Raw genomic sequence first — 16,653 nt, 5'->3', positions numbered from 1 at the left:
GATGGTTTTTTATTTCTGGAATAGAAGATAATATTTTGGAGAAAATCATTCTCTTTAGCTCATGTTGATGTGGCAAGTTTTGTTGACTGGCCTCGTGCGTTGATAGATCCAAAATATTGATCATGTCATTTACTTTTTAGTGTGCATTTAGAAGATCTGTTTGTGCCAGAGTTCAATGTACATCTCATGAACTTGACAATTATATCTTGTATTAGAAATCGATTAAAGAGTCTTAGGATCTTTTGCTTGAAGTGGAGGTGTCCGAGGTTGGAAATGCCTCGATTTGAAGGATCAGCTTTGGCCAAGAAGGTTGTGTCGAGCATGTTGCATGCTTTTTTTTTGGGAGCAATGGCTTAGTTGGGGCTAATGGGTCTGTTGGTTATGAAGGTCATGTCGAGTGTGTCATATGTTTTATTTGATTAGAGTTCTCATATGATATTATATCTGATTAAGGAGATGAGATGTAAGGAGATGCTTTGGTGATGAAGGTTAGATGTATCATACTGTGACAAACATGGGAAAACACATTAGAGCATCAAAGTATACCCATTAACTTGAAGGTCGGCCCTCTCAAAGATGTGATGGACTTGTGAGCGAAGTGATAAAAACAAACTAGAGAGTGATGGGCGATGATGGAGGCCATGGATGAAGTTGCCGATATGACACCGAACAAGGCTGAAGCCAGGGATGCGACATCGTCGGACAACAACACATGGGGCAGTGGTCGCTCGCTTGCTCGAGAGAAGATGGTGGTCGCTCACTCCATGCAAGCCGTGTTGCTCATGGGTGACATCGCTCGGAAGATGTTCGATGGTCTGCTCGAGAGAAGATGCAGCGGAAAAGGGTGGCGAGTTGCCATGGCAACGTCCATGTCACAACAGCGATGGTGCGAAGCCTGGCATCAATGACAATCCAGCCATGGCAACGTCCATGTCTCGACATCAACAACAATCCAGCCATGACAAGGTCCATGTCGGTGAAGGTGGGAAGCCTGGCATCAACGACAATCCAAAGAACAGGGAGAGAGAGGAGAGGCAGATCTCACTTTGCCCAAATCCCGACTTGATGGACACATATAGCCTAATCAGAGACAGATTGGAAACTGGACATGCATTAAACAACTCCCCGAATGGAAACTGGACGTGCATTAAAACAACTCCCCGAAAACGAAGGAAAATCCAATTACAACTAAAATCTATCTCAAAGTAATACTTTTGCTGAAGCAGTACACGCTGTGATGCGCACTTAAATACATCTCCTATCACAGACACACCTCAAACGAATATAGCTAACAAAAATTTTCAACCACTCGCAACAAAACGTAGAGAGTCACCATGTACACTTCGGTCGATACTTGCGGGACGCGGGACAGCAGAAAACCCCAAGCATGGAGCTCCAACAAGGTTTGACCGATTGGTTATCTTCCCTGTACAAGGCCGCTAAAGACTTGGCTGTTCCCTGCCAATGTTGCCTCCCACTCGATAGACGATAGCAGAATCTGGGACAAAGAGATCACCACTTGCTTCATGTCGGGTCGTAGTATAGGATCATCGTCCACACACTGCTTCGCCAACATGGCCATCTTAGTACATGACAAGGAATAGTTAAAGTCAGAATTTACCTTCGCCTAAACAGTAAACAAGATCATGGGGAAAAAACTCCTTGGTATAAGTGTGAAGGTCACTGATCGTTACAACATATAACGATCAACCAAACTCAAATTTCCAAGGGCCTTCCCAGTAAGGTCATGCTACTTAGTGTTTGTTACCGTGATAGCGATTCTATCATAGATGGGGTGAATCATAAAAGGGATGGACTTCATATTTAGTGTATCAACCTGGTGGTGAAATACTAAGATATGTCACATGCTAGCATGAAATCAAGTAACAAGGAACAAGAATGATAAATTTCCTGGCTAGCACGATATTTGGAAATGGAAGCACAAAGTGTGCAATATCCAAACTAAGAGAAGGAGACTTTATCTGATAAAGAACACCAAAGGTTGATGTAACCACTAGTACAATGAGTGTTACAATTATATATCTTAGTTGTACAAAGCATGTTATATCCAAACTAATATGATGACACTTTTTTGTTTTTGCTTCACAGAACGACAGCAGAGCAACATATCTATGCAATGGGAGGATGCTTCTTCCACTTACCCACAAGAAAAGGCAAAGGAATTTTCAGCAAATATTTGCAAAGCAAAAGACATGAATTACCAAAAACTCTTAACATTTGCGTAGCAAAGAATGATAGAAACTTTTCAACCGAGTCAGAGTGAACCATGTCACCTACATTTGTTTAATTGAATTATGTCATGCATCTTTTATGAATGTGTGTTGAGATATGCTCTCCAAAAATTAGGTAAGAAGAAAAGAAAACCGACATTAACCATCCAAATCAGCAGAAATTACTCACCTTGTAGACACAATCATGAGGATATAGATTCATCAAACTAGGATCAACATAGTCTCTCAGGCTCCCCATGATTACTGAATTCGTAGAGCTTCTTAGAGCGGCTAGCATCTGGAAGTTTTCAGCACTCAAAAGGTGAGAAATGCATCAAGCTATATAACTGCTGGTACAATCATGTCCATAAAAAGCACTACAAAACTAGGTAGGCTCAGTAAATGCAGGTAAAACTCTTTTTGGAAGCCCAATAATGTAACAGAAGCTGCAAGTTGGAAGTTAGGGCTATGCATTGATGTCAATTTTGAAGTAGGAGTTAGTTGAATTGGACAATATTCAATTAAAGGTAAAAAGTTTAGAACTAAATACAGATCGCACGATCAAACATCACAGTTAGGTTAAACTACATTTAGTTGATTTTCTAATAAGTGCATTTGTCAATAGATCTGCTGCTTGGAATTAAATAATATGTCCTCTAATCAAAATATTCAATTGCACAGCTTAAAAGAATCACCAGTTGATTGGTTTCTTATTGTAGCTATGTTTACAAGACATTCAACCCAAGTTGGCAATTTCATGAAGAAAGTACAATCCTGAACATTTCCTGAAAACACATTTAAGCTTGCATAACCCATATAAGATTCCATATAAAGCATTAATTTTCCTCTGCAATTCTTTTTCGCTTGTCTTGCTTTTATTCTTAGCATGAGCTTCTGGATTGCTATATAACATACATGAAGAATTTCTGAGTGATAATGCACCTATTCTCTAGGTTTGCAAAGTGAAAGCTAGATGTTCTCACAAGAAAAATAAGTTAATTATTTAAGATTTGGAGTTGAAATTATCTATTTCATTGTTTTAGATAATCAAGAAACTTGTGTCAGATAAAAAGATCAAGAAATCTCAATGTAAGGTAATTCTACAAGTTTCAATTTTGGAAGCACTATAATATCCATAGTCAACAGCAATTCAAGAAAATGTGCTCACAACTGATGCCAAAGATCGTCTCTCAGAATTAGACAAAACCATTCCTTCCGTCCTTGTTATTGCCTCTTTGCCTGATATTAACTCAAAAAGGACAACCCCAAATGCATAAACGTCACTTTTTGTTGTGGCCAGGCCATCATGTAAGTATCTACAGGAATCAACAGAAAGTGAATATTGGAAAGCTATTCTCAAGGTGACACTGAACCAATATCTCCAGATCTACTTACTCTGGAGCCAGATACCCAATAGTTCCAACAACCTTAGTGGTAGAAACATCTCCATCTCCTGTCTTTGCAACAAGTTTTGCAAGCCCAAAGTCTGATATCTATATATAGAAAGAGTTAGTCGTATGAGAATTTATTGATCATAACAATGCATCTTGAACACTACAGTGAAGTCTGGAAAAACCTTTGCTCGGAAAGAACTATTAAGCAAGATATTGCTTGTCTTTATGTCTCGATGAACATATTGGTCTTTGGTATGCTCATGAATGTATTCTAGTCCTCTAGCAGTATCAAGTGCAATTTGAACTCTAGATATCCAAGATAGTGATGCCTGTCCTGGAGATGAAATAAGAAGCATGTGATGCACTTTTACATGGGCAGTTGGCCAAGTGGCAAAGCAGAATTTATTACACCAGTGACAGAACAAATAAATTACATAAAGTATACATGGTATCAGAGATGGAGGATGTAAGCCAGACTCAAACATACATATAAGAAAATAGCAAATCTCGATTGCTCTTTGTCACTAACTTATGCAATCAAAATCAATTTTGGTGATTCACTGTAATAAACACAATTGAATGACAAAAAGTCATAATCACTCATTACCAAGACACATGTGAGCTAATGATTATTTCACTCATCTGCTTTCAAGGCTCAGTTAGACCCATCTCCAAAAGGAAGCACTTATGGTCCAGAACTGCTGATGATGATGCATCATTGAGTGTGTTGCTTAGCATATATTAGCACTCGTTTAAGAGAAAAAGAACAGACAAAACACACTCTGGATTCACACATACCAACCTAACAGTAGCAACTATAAGCACAGGTTATCATAATGTTGACAATTCAAACATATGGAGTACACATCTTACATGAAGTCATCAGAAAGATGGAACACTTACTTTCAAAGCTTGTATTGAATAATAACTGAAGAGTGGATTGTCTATATGGTTTGCAAGATTATGACAGCTTGACATGCTATACTAGAGACTGATTCAAGATGGAAGAATGACAGTGCCTGATACCCTTGGGAGTTTGTACCATCGTGGTAAATCTCTTCTAAAACTGAAGCTTCTTACAACAGTATAATGTAAGCAATCATTTATTTTCCATAACATATTACAATGAGTCCCAAGTTTTGTCATATTAACAATGTAAGGGGACACATCCATATAATAATTTTTTTGGTCTGGGTATAATCAGATGAAGAAGAAGATCCAAAATACTGTTAATCCAGATCTGGGCCTCTGCCTTCTTTTTCATTGCCTCAGAATAAAACTCTCATAAGTCTTTTCTGTAACATTATTCATTTACGTAGTATCGCAACATGACCAGACAACTGTTATAGTTGGTATTCACGTAGTTATAAAGTCTATAAAAAATATCTGTCATGAATGATTCATAAGATGAAGAATTATGGAATGAGTAGAAAGTTGGAGAATTTCAACTCTGAGTCAGAGAGTTAAGACGGAAAACACGGGACAAAAGATAGATAAAATCAATTCAAATAAAAAGACAAAACAGAATGAGATTTGTGAGGAAAGCATTTGAAGAAATCACAGTATGAATAAGCACAGGATAACTGCCTTTAAGATGTTAAGATGCAACCTTGTCTTGTTTGGTTTTGTTCATGATTCAGATTATTTGTGCCTTCCACTATCCAAAATATCAATTTGCCACCAAGTGCAAAGTTGATTTGCATCTTCACTGAAAACATTCTGTCTTAGACCTAACAAATCTCCATAAGAAAAATTATAAACCAAATTCTCCTTTTGTTTATTGAAATTGTTTTATCATCAAAACTGCCACAGAGGATGCCAGTTACCAAACTAATTGCAGGAGATTCTTTTATAGAAGTTCTAACATGCTTGAACCAAATACAACATAACAAGAACAACATCTAAGCTTTCATGTCACGAAAGCATAAGTTTCATTTATGTACACTAATTCACAAAGCCATTTTAGCCTTCTCTGGACTAAAGGACTTCATAGAAAGAAATCATACCCTTATTTTGTGGATCATGCAGATGACTCTTGAGCGAACCCTTCTCAGCATACTCATAGATGAGGAAAAGCTCATCATCACTTGCAGCATAGCCAATCAATTCTACCTTGACAAAATTGAAGTAAAATGAAAAAAAAAAGGTTAAAAATATCTAAGCCACTGGTTTTTTTGTTGAAGCAGCAAATACTGTAAGCTTTAGCAGTTTTACCAAACTAGCATGATGAACCTTGCATAGTACTTTCATCTCCGCCATAAATTCTTTAGTTTTCATTGCAGTCATTCTTTTTATTGCAACCTCCTAAACATCATATTAATGTTAAAAAGACAGTCATCACTGAGAATTCAGAATTTTGCAATATAAAAGCCAATAACCCTACAAACCTGGTCTCGAAGGACCCCATAATATACAGAACCATATTTACCGTGGCCCAGTAGATTTGAATCAGAAAAGTTATCAGTTGAAGAAAGTATCTCTTCGTACTTGAAAACAATAGGCTTCTCCATGTCAAACAAATCAGCTGCAGTATCTGTCAAAAATTATGGAAACTGACTCTGATATTATGATAATTAGACTTGAGAGGAAAAGAGATTAAGGCGAAAGAATAATCTGTAGTCTAATGACTCTAATCAAATAACCAATGGTAGATTTAGGCCCCTTGCAAGGCAGGAAGCTCATAACAAACCACTTTTAAGCTGTCATGCAGATGTGAACCTAATCCTCGAACAGTCTCTCCTATATCTTGCTGATCTTGTTCATTTTATTGTTCTCCTTCCAAATTGGTAAAGTTGTAGTATTTTGCTAGTTACAGATCCAGGCTTTATCTTCTGCTTCGATCTAGCCAGAATCCTTTCCTAGCCATCCTATCACCTACGAGTTGTATTACTGCCCAACTTAGGAAAGTCCATGTATTTCATGAGATTTGCACCTCTGAAGTCCAGCTCTAAATCACAGAGGTGAGTTTCATGTTCATGCTAATAGTATCCACAAGCATGTATCTGATCTCACCATAATCATGTAATTTCTTTTAGTTTTGAAGCCAATATGTATTGCTTGGGGTACACTAGGATGAAAATGGTTATGCATAAATCACCGAATGCCAATTTTCATTATGATAGTAATATGTGCTTTGCTGAAATATTAACAAATATCTTATATATAGCAAGAATAAATCAATACTTGTATAACACTGATTAGTCCAGAATGACTGGACCAAGCTCTCATTGGTATATGAATTACAACGTCTCGACATCTTGTGAATATTCCTTATAGAAAGCATAACCCATGCAATCTGGGACAAAAATAATGACAATTATGATATCAGGCAACAATCACTCATTGTGTGTGGGTCATGTTGGAACCTACTGTGCATTTATTGAACTAAGTTCTAATCCACAGGCAGGCGCAAGCATTGGCTATGGTGATGGCAAGTAGTCATAACTTCGAATTCCACATTATATCACTTGGGGGTCCAGCTTAACAAGGATGTCAGGGATTATATAGGGAGAGAGATTATGTTATCTCCAATCTGAATAGTCCCACACTGATTTTGGAGTAGGCTTCAATTACTATATGTCTCACTACTCATCTAAAAAATTTTGTGAGTACTACTTTTTGAGGACATAGGCCACATGTTTGCAGGGTTGATTTGTGACAGCTTGTAAAACCAAATACAAAAAAATCATATTTTTTGTATATTATGCGAGTATAAATTTTTTTTACGGTCTTTTGAGAAAAAGATAGAACTGAAAAAGGAATATGCAAGCATAACATATTGGAAAGTAGCATTCCAAAGAAAATTTGCAAAAGGAAGCATATGATTTCCACGGGCAGAACCATTACAAAAAGTGAAGCTATTTTAATGGGAGGTTGCTACTGCTTGATCCACGCCAATGGCAGTGGCTTTCATAGGAAGTATAGCCAATAACTCAAAAGGTTTGATATGAATTTGAGAATTTAGGGAGGCCTACAACCATTATAGAATTCTGCCCTTGTTTTCTTCTGTGCTTCGCACATATAATGTTATTCTATAGGAAAATTAAGAAAAACAAGATAAATAAAGTTGTAGCCTTTTAATTACAAATATTTTGTTCTTATATTTTCCTATAACAAGATACTACAGAGAAAAAGCATATCAAACCCATTCCACAACTATCAAATAGCACGACAGGTTTAGAGAATCAACTCCTCGACCGATACAGATTCTTTTTCATGAGGAAAATATTTGATGAAGTAAATGTTGAAAGAAAGTTTATCCCAGATGTGCACTAAAACTGACCTTTAGGATCATTGATGTGGTGATTTCCTGCATCCCCTGTTGATGACTTCAGATTCCCATATTTGCAGCAGAGATACCTTCCTGAAGCATGACAAAAACTAGTGTTCCGAAGAATCTGAAACTTATGGGACACTGGTCCATTAGGATCTTTTGTTTGGCTCCTTGAATTAAAGGACTTCAAAGAAATGAAAGAAAGTAGTGCCACTGTTATCAGAGCAAGAGAAACACCCATACTCCCAAAAACCCACCCATAAGGGAATCTAGCAGAATGATGCATGGAGTTATCTGCAAAAACATTGCTTTTAGCTCAGGAATAACTATCAGAGATTTGAATATTATGCATTTCTGAATAAACAAAATAGCAGGAATAAGGACACAAAAATTACTAAAAATCTAGTTAAGATTTTACTTTTTGAGAATTTGTTAATGTTAATCATGATTCTGTTTAGTTTCCAAAGAAGCAAAAAATACACTGGATATAATTGACAATCAAGGGGAAAAAAGAAAAAGAAAGTGTTAAATAATTTGGAATTCTGGGAATCTTGTAGGATAATGTGTTTATGCATTTCTCATCTAAACAGCTACTGTGCATAAGTCGGAAAGAAGGTGAAACTGAATCTAAGATTTAGAATAGCATACCTGAAAATGTAATCGGAGTTGGTGAGGGAGCAGGAGTGGGAGAAGGGGAGATCCCAGTATCCATAGCAGAAGGTTGACCGGGAACTACAGTGGCAAAAGATGCAAAAACTTAAGGAGCATCTAATGATAAAAAAAGAACTTTGCAAATACAAGTTGAGCTACCTCTTGTATGCTGAAAAATTTTAAATAATTTGCACATGCAAAGAGGCATAGAGATCTTTATTATAAGCTGAAGATGACTAATCTTTGTGCATTAGCATACAGTTCACGTTCATGGGTGTCAGAATGCTTAAGTGTACGGATTGATAAGTATTTTGGGATTCATAGAACCAGTATCCTAGGAGGATAAGGAACCTGAGAAATTTTTGTGAAAGAAGAAAACCCTAATTATCAATATTTGGTTCTTTTATAGATACTTTTGATGCTCCTAGGTTTCTCTTTATAATATCTAGAGAGGGTGCTCTCTAGGATTTTTAGAAAGGGTGAAAGATAGATATAAATTCTTCAGGGTTTATGTGTAGGGATATACAATGGAATTGTGCAGATAACTCAAGCATATTGTAATTGATCTCACATGGTGGAGAATTTGATTTTCTCCGTAAATATAGGCATGAAATTGCCAAACCACGTTAAATCATGCATCGATTTGTTAATTTCTGAGTTCTCTTTTCTGCTTTTCGGTTCTTCTCTCCCTCTCAACATGAAGGAATCAGCAAGACAAAATGGAAAGATTCATCAGCTAGGACATATTGAAGCGGAATTGATGAGAAACTCGTCTCATTCAACTAGATACTAAGATCCACCGCACACGGACTCTTTAGAAATTAGAGGGTGATCATCCACGGCAAGAAGGCCAAAGAAAAAATGTTGAGATCAGAAGGCAGCTCACCGGAATTCAGTGGGATGTAATAAACGTCACCGACGACAACCTCATCTGGACCGGACATCCCATTCACTGTCTCGATACTGTCCATGCTCACCCCGAACCTACTCGACAGCGACTCGACCGAATCGCCTTCCTCCATCACGTAGCTCATCAGGTAATTCCACAGGCCGCTGGAGCACCCACAGAGGAGGTGCAGGAAGACGATGGCCCGGGCCCGGGCAGGCCGCCGTGTCATGTTGGGCAGGAAAGCGAGCCCCTGGTACGCGTCGACGACCACGGGGTACACGGAGCTCGCCGCCTCCGGCACCGTGAAGGTGGTGTTGGTGAGGTATTTGTTGTCGGAGAGGCAGGAGCAATTCTTGCGGACGAAGACATACCCGGGGCTGCCGTCCTCGTCAGCGGTGACGTCCTGGGGGAAGACGTCGAACATGCTCTGGATTTGGCGTAGGGCGGCAGCGCTCCGATCCGCCTTGAAGGCCAGGAAGGAGGTGCAGACGCGGGCGGTGTCGGAGCAATTGAGCGGCGCCGACGAGGATGCCGGAGAAACGGCATCGAAAAATAGGATCGACATGGCAAGCGCAAGTTGGAGGATCTCCATTAATCCAAACAAAAAACGAACGCAGATTGGAAGATGTAAAGAAAATTAACGATTCTGATCTTTATCAGAAGAGGGAACGGATCGAACTCATGAGAAAGATTTGGGGGGTTGGAGAAGAAGAAGATGAGGAACGGAGCTCAAATGCAATCGGAGTTGCCGGAAAAGGGCAAAGGACGGTTAGTTACATGGAGGAAAATAATGTGGATGGAGTACACGAGAAAGCTGAGAGGAGGCGTCGGGGGGCTTGCAGCGATTCCGGTTACCTCCATGTTTCCGTTGCATAGTAAAGAGAGAGTGTGTGCAAGCTTTGTAACACAGAGATAGATAAAGACAATAATGCCCCTTATCTTTTTACTCTATTGCTAATTTGACATTAATGGTGGTGCTTTATTGGCAATAATAATAATAATGATTATAGGAAATATTAAGATACATGATCTGTACTAAAACGAGAGAGGGAGAGAGGTAAGGGTAATGTGGTCAATCCAGTTGCAATTTAAATGCTTTGAGAACAGTAAGCAGCACGGTGAAGCAGATGATGGGGAATCCACTACTTGCTCCGAGGAAGCTGTTAACAAACAAAGTAGAGGACAGCAGAAGGCAGGAGAATCCGAAGGAGAAAAGTATTGGAGTCCACCGCATGAGGTCTCTGGTGGACGACAGACGAACACCGGCGTCGGACGCGTTGAACTCGACCTCTCTTCCTGCCGTGTTCTGGACCTTGGATAATGAAGCGCGAATCCTAAAGCACCGTCAAAGAGAAGAGGAAGTGGTGACGGAGGAAGACAAAGGAAACTGGGCCCATCTCCGGCTCCGAGTCACGTGATCTTTCCAGTGGAGAACAGGGGATGTGGGGATGGGGGGTGTGTAGTGTGTGTGCATGACTGCTGCCACGATGGAAGGCAGTAATCATGGAAGCTACAGTAACCAGTACGGCGTTGTTGCCATCGCCATCATGCCTCCCAATCTCTGCATTCAAAAGAGTAATTAATGCATTGCTGGGTGCTTTCTGCAAAAAGCCTATCGCTTTCAGTACATCCTCCAGCGTTGAAGCCTTTGGTGAAGTGTCTGGCAGCTTTAGATGGTCTGAGCAACGTGATTAGCGACAAAAGAGAGGATTATTGTAAGAGCAGGGGATGGTCTCTTGGGTACGAAGCATGTGATGGATCCTCGTTTTAGCTTCAAGAGTGTGGCAGTAGGTGGACGCTGTCCCCGGGCATTTATGAAGTAATGGATTGCAGTTGGCTCGGGCACGGTCGTTGGGGGACTGCATGACTTCTTCTCCTTCCTGTGGAGCCCGGGGATGCCTTTTCTCTTGCACTGCAGTGGTTCTACTGTTGTGGTATTAATGTCCCATTTCGTGACAGCCTAAATAGTAACTTGTACGGTGGAAGACGTGACCGAAGAAGAACTTTCTCTCTCTCGCTCGCTACACTTCCATTGCATCCATTGCAATAGGTTAGATTCTTTTATCTTTCTTTTGTCTGTGAATGACATTATTACTATACTGCAGCTGTACAGCACCTGAGGAGGATATGGGCTTTATGTAATCCAGGGAGCTCATCGGAGGAGAGACTTGGATATCCAATAGGGAGGCCATGAAATCCTAATCGAGCTACTTGCACTTTGACTGGTAAAAGCTAAATAGGTCACAGAATGGAACTCTCTCAAGGAACCAAACTACATGGGTTGTAAGATTTTGATCTTGGGATTGGGTCCTCGTGCAACTCCGGTTTGCACATTTCCTATGTTATGCCATGAGCAATTGATACAGTTTCGCTGCTAATAAAGTGAACAGCCACACATATGCACGAGTACTGCTTGCAGCTGTATTTGACCGCACAGATGAGAAAACAAAATCATGTTTTGACGTAATTTTTGTTGCCACAAGGTGTAAGTTATAGGGTTCATAAATCCATTCATTATACTAGTCATCCCTCTTTGCGACAAACTTGACCCTACAAAACCACAACAAACAATAGAAAATTTTATATCAATCGACTTTAGCCAAAATCTAGGCAACCAAAAAATGTTTATCAAACTGGTTGCCTCTTACTCTCCTTGGAATGCAATCCGAATCCATTTCACTGACCACCAGATAGTTTCCTTCTGCTGAATCATGCTCTATGATTCATTCCACACAAACACTGAAACCCAAACAGGATTTGGGATGACAAACTAGCAAGCATGAACTGCAGGAAGCGCTCTGGCAATTGGCTGTTTACCACCAGAAAACTTCAGAAAGGGAAAGAGGCAAGAAAGCTTCCTCATCATCAATGGTGTTCGGATATTCTGATTTGATAAGACTCTCTTTTCATCACAAGCAACCCTAAAGGCTTCATAGCCTTGTAGGTCTGCATCAGTAATCAAAACTTCATCCTCTCCGAGAAGAGTACTGGTTTGAGGAGCCTTACATGATGACATCCCCTGATCTTTATCATCCTCAGTACTATAACCTTCTAAATCATGTGCGGTTACAAGGACTTCATCTCCTGTGAGTGAATATGTTGGCTTCGGCCATTGGATTGCAGGAAATTCTAACTTTCGTTTGCTATACTCTTGAACAGCCTAGTAAATTCATGTGCACAAAAAGTGAGGCAAGAAATCAAAAGGGAAGAAGCTATCTGCAGTATGTTACCTTCTAAACAAACTACAAAGTTTCAAAAACAGAAAAGCCTAAACTCTGGAGTAAATTATCCATTTTAATCTTTTCAATAAACCATCCATTGACTTCATTTCAGGCACCATTTTAATCTTTTAATAGACCACATTCATTTATATTATCTATGAAGGTATAGTAACATTCATACCTGCCACTGTGATGGAGCCAATAGGACCCGGGGCCTTCTAGAACGCACATATTCAAGAGCAGCTACAGGTGTCATATTCTTGTATTCAATCTGCAAATTTAGGGTAATGACATATATCAGCAAATTTGTACCTGGCAGTAAAACCTTTGTTATTTTATACCAGTTGGGCGACATAAGTTCAACTGTCCTTTAGAGCATACATGGTTCACAAAAAAGAAAATTCCTCAAAGAATCATAACTACCAAATAGCACAGGACAATGGTGGTGCTACGTCCCCTTCCTGCTTTACAATGAACGTAGGTTGTCCTCCCATGGGATGCATTCCCTAAAAATACAGAAGGAAGATTATGCTAATTTTTAACAGAAAGAAAGAAGAGATGTGTAATCCAAAGTTGCAGCATGACAGTATTTAGGAACATCGAGCATTGTGATAGCCTCTAGCATGATTAAGTGGTAACAAAATTTGTGTTTTGAAGAAAGAAAACTAGTATGCTATCGTGATACATCCTGCAAGAAGTCATAAATATGCCATAAAATGCAACCTATCTGACTTACAGAACTTTCAGAAAACAATCAGAATGATAAGCAGGCATATAAGTTTACAGGTTCTTAACTAGAAATTAGTAATTTTTTTCTACCAACTTGCCACCAAGAAATATTTAGATGGTAACGATCTAGGAAGGTAATTTTGACCATGCAGGACAATTAAAGTTGTCCTGTCATATTTCATAAGGTTATTTTATTGTAAATTCTTGGGTTCACAATTTTGATTCTCTAGCATAAATTCTGCATTCCATAAGTTGGATAACCACACTGGCAAGAGCTAAAAGCCATCAGTTGGAAACTCCTCTGGCAAGAGCAAACCCTCTTTTAGCTGTTAGGAAAAGGCCCTTAATATTTAATGATCCTTTTGTTTTAGCTACTTCCATATGTAAGTCAAATTCAACATATTTAAGGGGGGGAACATCTTTTTTTTTATTTCTATTATGTGGTAGATCAATTTTAAGGTTTCAGATACATGTCAACTGGTAGGTGCAATTTTGCAATGAACAAAAATTGTATTTACCATCATTACGGAGATAAGGAACAGAAAAATCCTTACTGTGGATGAAGTCAACAGCTAGGCATATGTCCACAAGTGAAGGAGCAAAAAGGTAATCTGTTGTAGGAACCACTAGGTGATCAATCCCATGAACCTGAATGAAAGGAATGAAGAATCACGAGAAGTCTTTACTTTGACAATGGCCCAAAGAACTTTTCTCAGAAACTTACTGAATTACACAAAAAAAGTTTATGCACAATGAGATATAGTGAAATTGTGCCAAGATTTGATTAATCTCATTGAATTTCCTAAATAAGTCTAGCAAGTTTCTCATTATGTGCTTGTAGATGAAAATTTTGTTGCAAAACATGCCTATCTTGGAAACTTTTGGTATGACGATCAATTGCGAATCATGGACAAAATATTTAACTTTGACAATTAGGATCTAGGTATCATAGTTATTCTAATATAGTTTATGAAAGCAGAGTTTTATACTTTTGGCAACAACATATATTATCCAAATTCCTACCCCGGTGATATTTGTAAAAATGACCTTTGATTATTGTGGCTTGACCTGAATGGTGTCAAAACTTACTAGATAACTAGTAAGTTATATACACGCCATATGAGAAAACACAAACAGAAAATATTGAATCAGAAAATGAACCTCAAAAGGAACTGTGTTAGGTAAACTTGTTATCAATGGATTATACAAGCACAAATTTTGCCCCGTATAAGGATGATAAAAGGCAAGGTTTACCTTGTATAAGCTCGATGGGACCAAAGTCTCATATGGTTCGTTCAGAGTAATGACTCCTCGAACTCCAAGCTGCTGCAAGCGAGGGACATCTTTCCGAAATGGCACAGCACCCAACAGTATAAACTGAAAACTCGAAAGAGCAAAGTCATAAAGAGTGTAAAATGATCACCATATCAAGAGCCTTCAACTAAGTGAAGTTCAATAATCAAAGCAGTATTTAGAACCCAAAAATCATAAGGCATCCCAGCATAAACCAGAAAATCGAATTCATAATTCCCAATTGCGTGCAAATACCATACATCAAAGCAATATGCCATATAATTTGAGGGAAACAGAAGCTACCTGATCGACTTCATCCCACCATCGGAACTCAGCCTGAATCTTGTTGCGAAGGACATTGTACATCAGGGTCGGATAGAAAAGAACACGAGCTCCCGCTCCCACCAACGCTCTCTTCGCCCTAACCGTCACGAGCTTCCCGCCGTCAGAATCCTCGGATCCCCCTTCATTCGGCTCCTCAATTCTCATGATCGATCGGCTACCCAAATTGGAATCCCTGCTCGGTTATCAGAAAACAATCGTCTCCAAAGGACTCAGGAACTCCTACTCGTTCGAAACTCACGACAATCGGAGGAAAACCTTATTCGATGATGCTATGGCGAGAGGATCGCTGCATTAGAACAGAAGTATCGACCGATTCAAGCAAAAAGCACCTCGATCGGAAGCTTGGACGGAGAGGATTTCGATCTCGGTCATGGATTCCGCCAATCTTGCGAGAGTCTTCGATAAAGGGTACGACGAGAAAAAGCCATATGACAATGGGAGGCCGTAAATAACGCTGTACCCTCCCATCCATAACTAAGCCCTATTCGTTGGAACATTTGAGTTAACGCGCTTCCTCGCAACAATAACGACAATAATTGTGACGAGCGAGGCGGATCGACGGTGTAGATTACGCGGAACACGATTCGTAAGAAACACGTACGAGACATCTGAATGGACCTTCCAAACCAGGACTTCGATCAAGAACCGTCCGTTTCGGATCGACGAACATCGGGCCGTTGATCCGGGATACCGCTGGTGACGCGGTCAAGATCGTCTCGTGGGCCAACGGCAGCGATGCCACGTCGTGGGAAGCGGAGTTTCCACGTTTCCTTTGCCTGTCTGTGATGTCAGACTGCCCACGCGTCTCACCCTGAAACGTCGGACCGTGCCACTTCGCATGGTCCCTTTGGCGCGCCTGTACGGGCTTCGCTCACGAAGACGACTATAACAGCTGTGTAGTTGAGAATTAAGCATGGAGTCAAATCCATTTTCTCTTGAGAAATAAAGGTTAATGACTTCTATACAAATTGTCAACAATTTTAGAGGTATTAAGAGCGAGAAATTAGTGTCGATGCTATTTTTGGCTACCAATCATATATTGTCATCCGATAGGAAGAATTTTTTTTGTTTGCTTTGTCCCTTTTAATGGATGGATAATATACTATTCATCTCTTTTCTGCTCGAATTTGTAGTTTCTGCGCCTGTCTTTTCCTTACAGACACTGTTTTTAGTAGCGGTACAAAGAAATTGACTTCTGATGCCACTAAGCCCACGCAATGTTGAGGAATTCTTCGATCATACGTCGCCATCGCTACCTAACCAGTGAGCTGTTCCATCCGCCCTATCGCTAGAGATGTGTCACCATAAGCTTCTTCTGCCGGGTTCCATGGTGACCTCAAGCTCACGACTCTATTATTGAACTCACTCCGGTGGAAATTCCACACCCGGCGTCACGAGTCTCCACTAAGCGTATGGACATCCCTCTTTGCAGACACTTCTCTGTAACCCATCGCCCTCGTTTCGTACTGAATTCAAAGATTTCGGCGTCGGCGACGACGACGACGATGACGAAGGAAGCGTTGTTGTTGTCTCGGATCCATATAATTTCGTTTCGTTTCAAGTCAGTCAACGGCCGCGTTTGCATAAGCCAAAGTCAAACTCATCCATGTGCTGCAATTGTAGCCCG

The 16,653-nt window shown here is 39.8% G+C and overlaps 2 protein-coding genes across 7 annotated transcripts; both read right to left on the bottom strand.

Moving 5' to 3' along the window:
* Positions 1–1,127: 1,127 nt before the first annotated feature.
* LOC103975950 (lysM domain receptor-like kinase 3) lies at positions 1,128–10,322 on the bottom strand. Its single transcript, XM_009391097.3, has 11 exons — positions 9,436–10,322; positions 8,547–8,630; positions 7,908–8,192; positions 6,013–6,158; positions 5,840–5,929; positions 5,632–5,737; positions 3,808–3,959; positions 3,627–3,724; positions 3,400–3,547; positions 2,422–2,529; positions 1,128–1,582 (listed from the first exon to the last, which is right to left on the bottom strand). The coding sequence occupies exons 1-11, from the start codon at positions 10,028–10,030 to the stop codon at positions 1,418–1,420; spliced, it is 1,977 nt and encodes a 658-aa protein (XP_009389372.2). The 5' UTR covers positions 10,031–10,322; the 3' UTR covers positions 1,128–1,417.
* A 1,602-nt stretch (positions 10,323–11,924) lies between these two features.
* Positions 11,925–15,510, bottom strand: LOC135631465 (phosphatidylglycerophosphate phosphatase PTPMT2-like). 6 transcript variants are annotated; one of them, XM_065139160.1, is made up of 7 exons: positions 15,356–15,510; positions 14,985–15,198; positions 14,643–14,765; positions 13,943–14,036; positions 13,083–13,165; positions 12,841–12,930; positions 11,925–12,598 (listed from the first exon to the last, which is right to left on the bottom strand). In XM_065139160.1, the coding sequence occupies exons 1-7, from the start codon at positions 15,496–15,498 to the stop codon at positions 12,209–12,211; spliced, it is 1,137 nt and encodes a 378-aa protein (XP_064995232.1). In that variant the 5' UTR covers positions 15,499–15,510; the 3' UTR covers positions 11,925–12,208. The 6 variants fall into 6 exon arrangements, with proteins under 6 accessions (XP_064995232.1, XP_064995233.1, XP_064995236.1 ...); XM_065139161.1 differs by having other exon boundaries at positions 14,985–15,180; XM_065139164.1 differs by having other exon boundaries at positions 15,265–15,499.
* Positions 15,511–16,653: the final 1,143 nt, after the last annotated feature.

Source organism: Musa acuminata, chromosome BXJ3-2, assembly GCF_036884655.1.
Source record: "Musa acuminata AAA Group cultivar baxijiao chromosome BXJ3-2, Cavendish_Baxijiao_AAA, whole genome shotgun sequence".
Taxonomy (NCBI): domain Eukaryota; kingdom Viridiplantae; phylum Streptophyta; class Magnoliopsida; order Zingiberales; family Musaceae; genus Musa; species Musa acuminata.
The sequence above is the reverse complement of the archived record's forward strand: the minus strand, read 5'-3'. Positions and strand labels throughout refer to the sequence as shown.

Excerpts from the sequence above, each read along its gene's own strand:
- LOC103975950 (XM_009391097.3), bottom strand. The coding sequence starts at position 10,030 with ATGGAGATCCTCCAACTTGCGCTTGCCATGTCGATCCTATTTTTCGAT. Across the intron at positions 3,548-3,626 it reads ATTGGGTATCTGGCTCCAGA|ATACTTACATGATGGCCTGG; the intron begins GTAAGTAGATCT and ends TGATTCCTGTAG. Across the intron at positions 2,530-3,399 it reads GACGATCTTTGGCATCAGTT|ATGCTAGCCGCTCTAAGAAG; the intron begins GTGAGCACATTT and ends GAAAACTTCCAG.
- LOC135631465 (XM_065139160.1), bottom strand. The coding sequence starts at position 15,498 with ATGGATGGGAGGGTACAGCGTTATTTACGGCCTCCCATTGTCATATGG. Across the intron at positions 15,199-15,355 it reads CGTCCAAGCTTCCGATCGAG|GGATTCCAATTTGGGTAGCC; the intron begins GTGCTTTTTGCT and ends ATAACCGAGCAG. Across the intron at positions 13,166-13,942 it reads AGCTGTTGACTTCATCCACA|GGAATGCATCCCATGGGAGG; the intron begins GTAAGGATTTTT and ends CTGTATTTTTAG.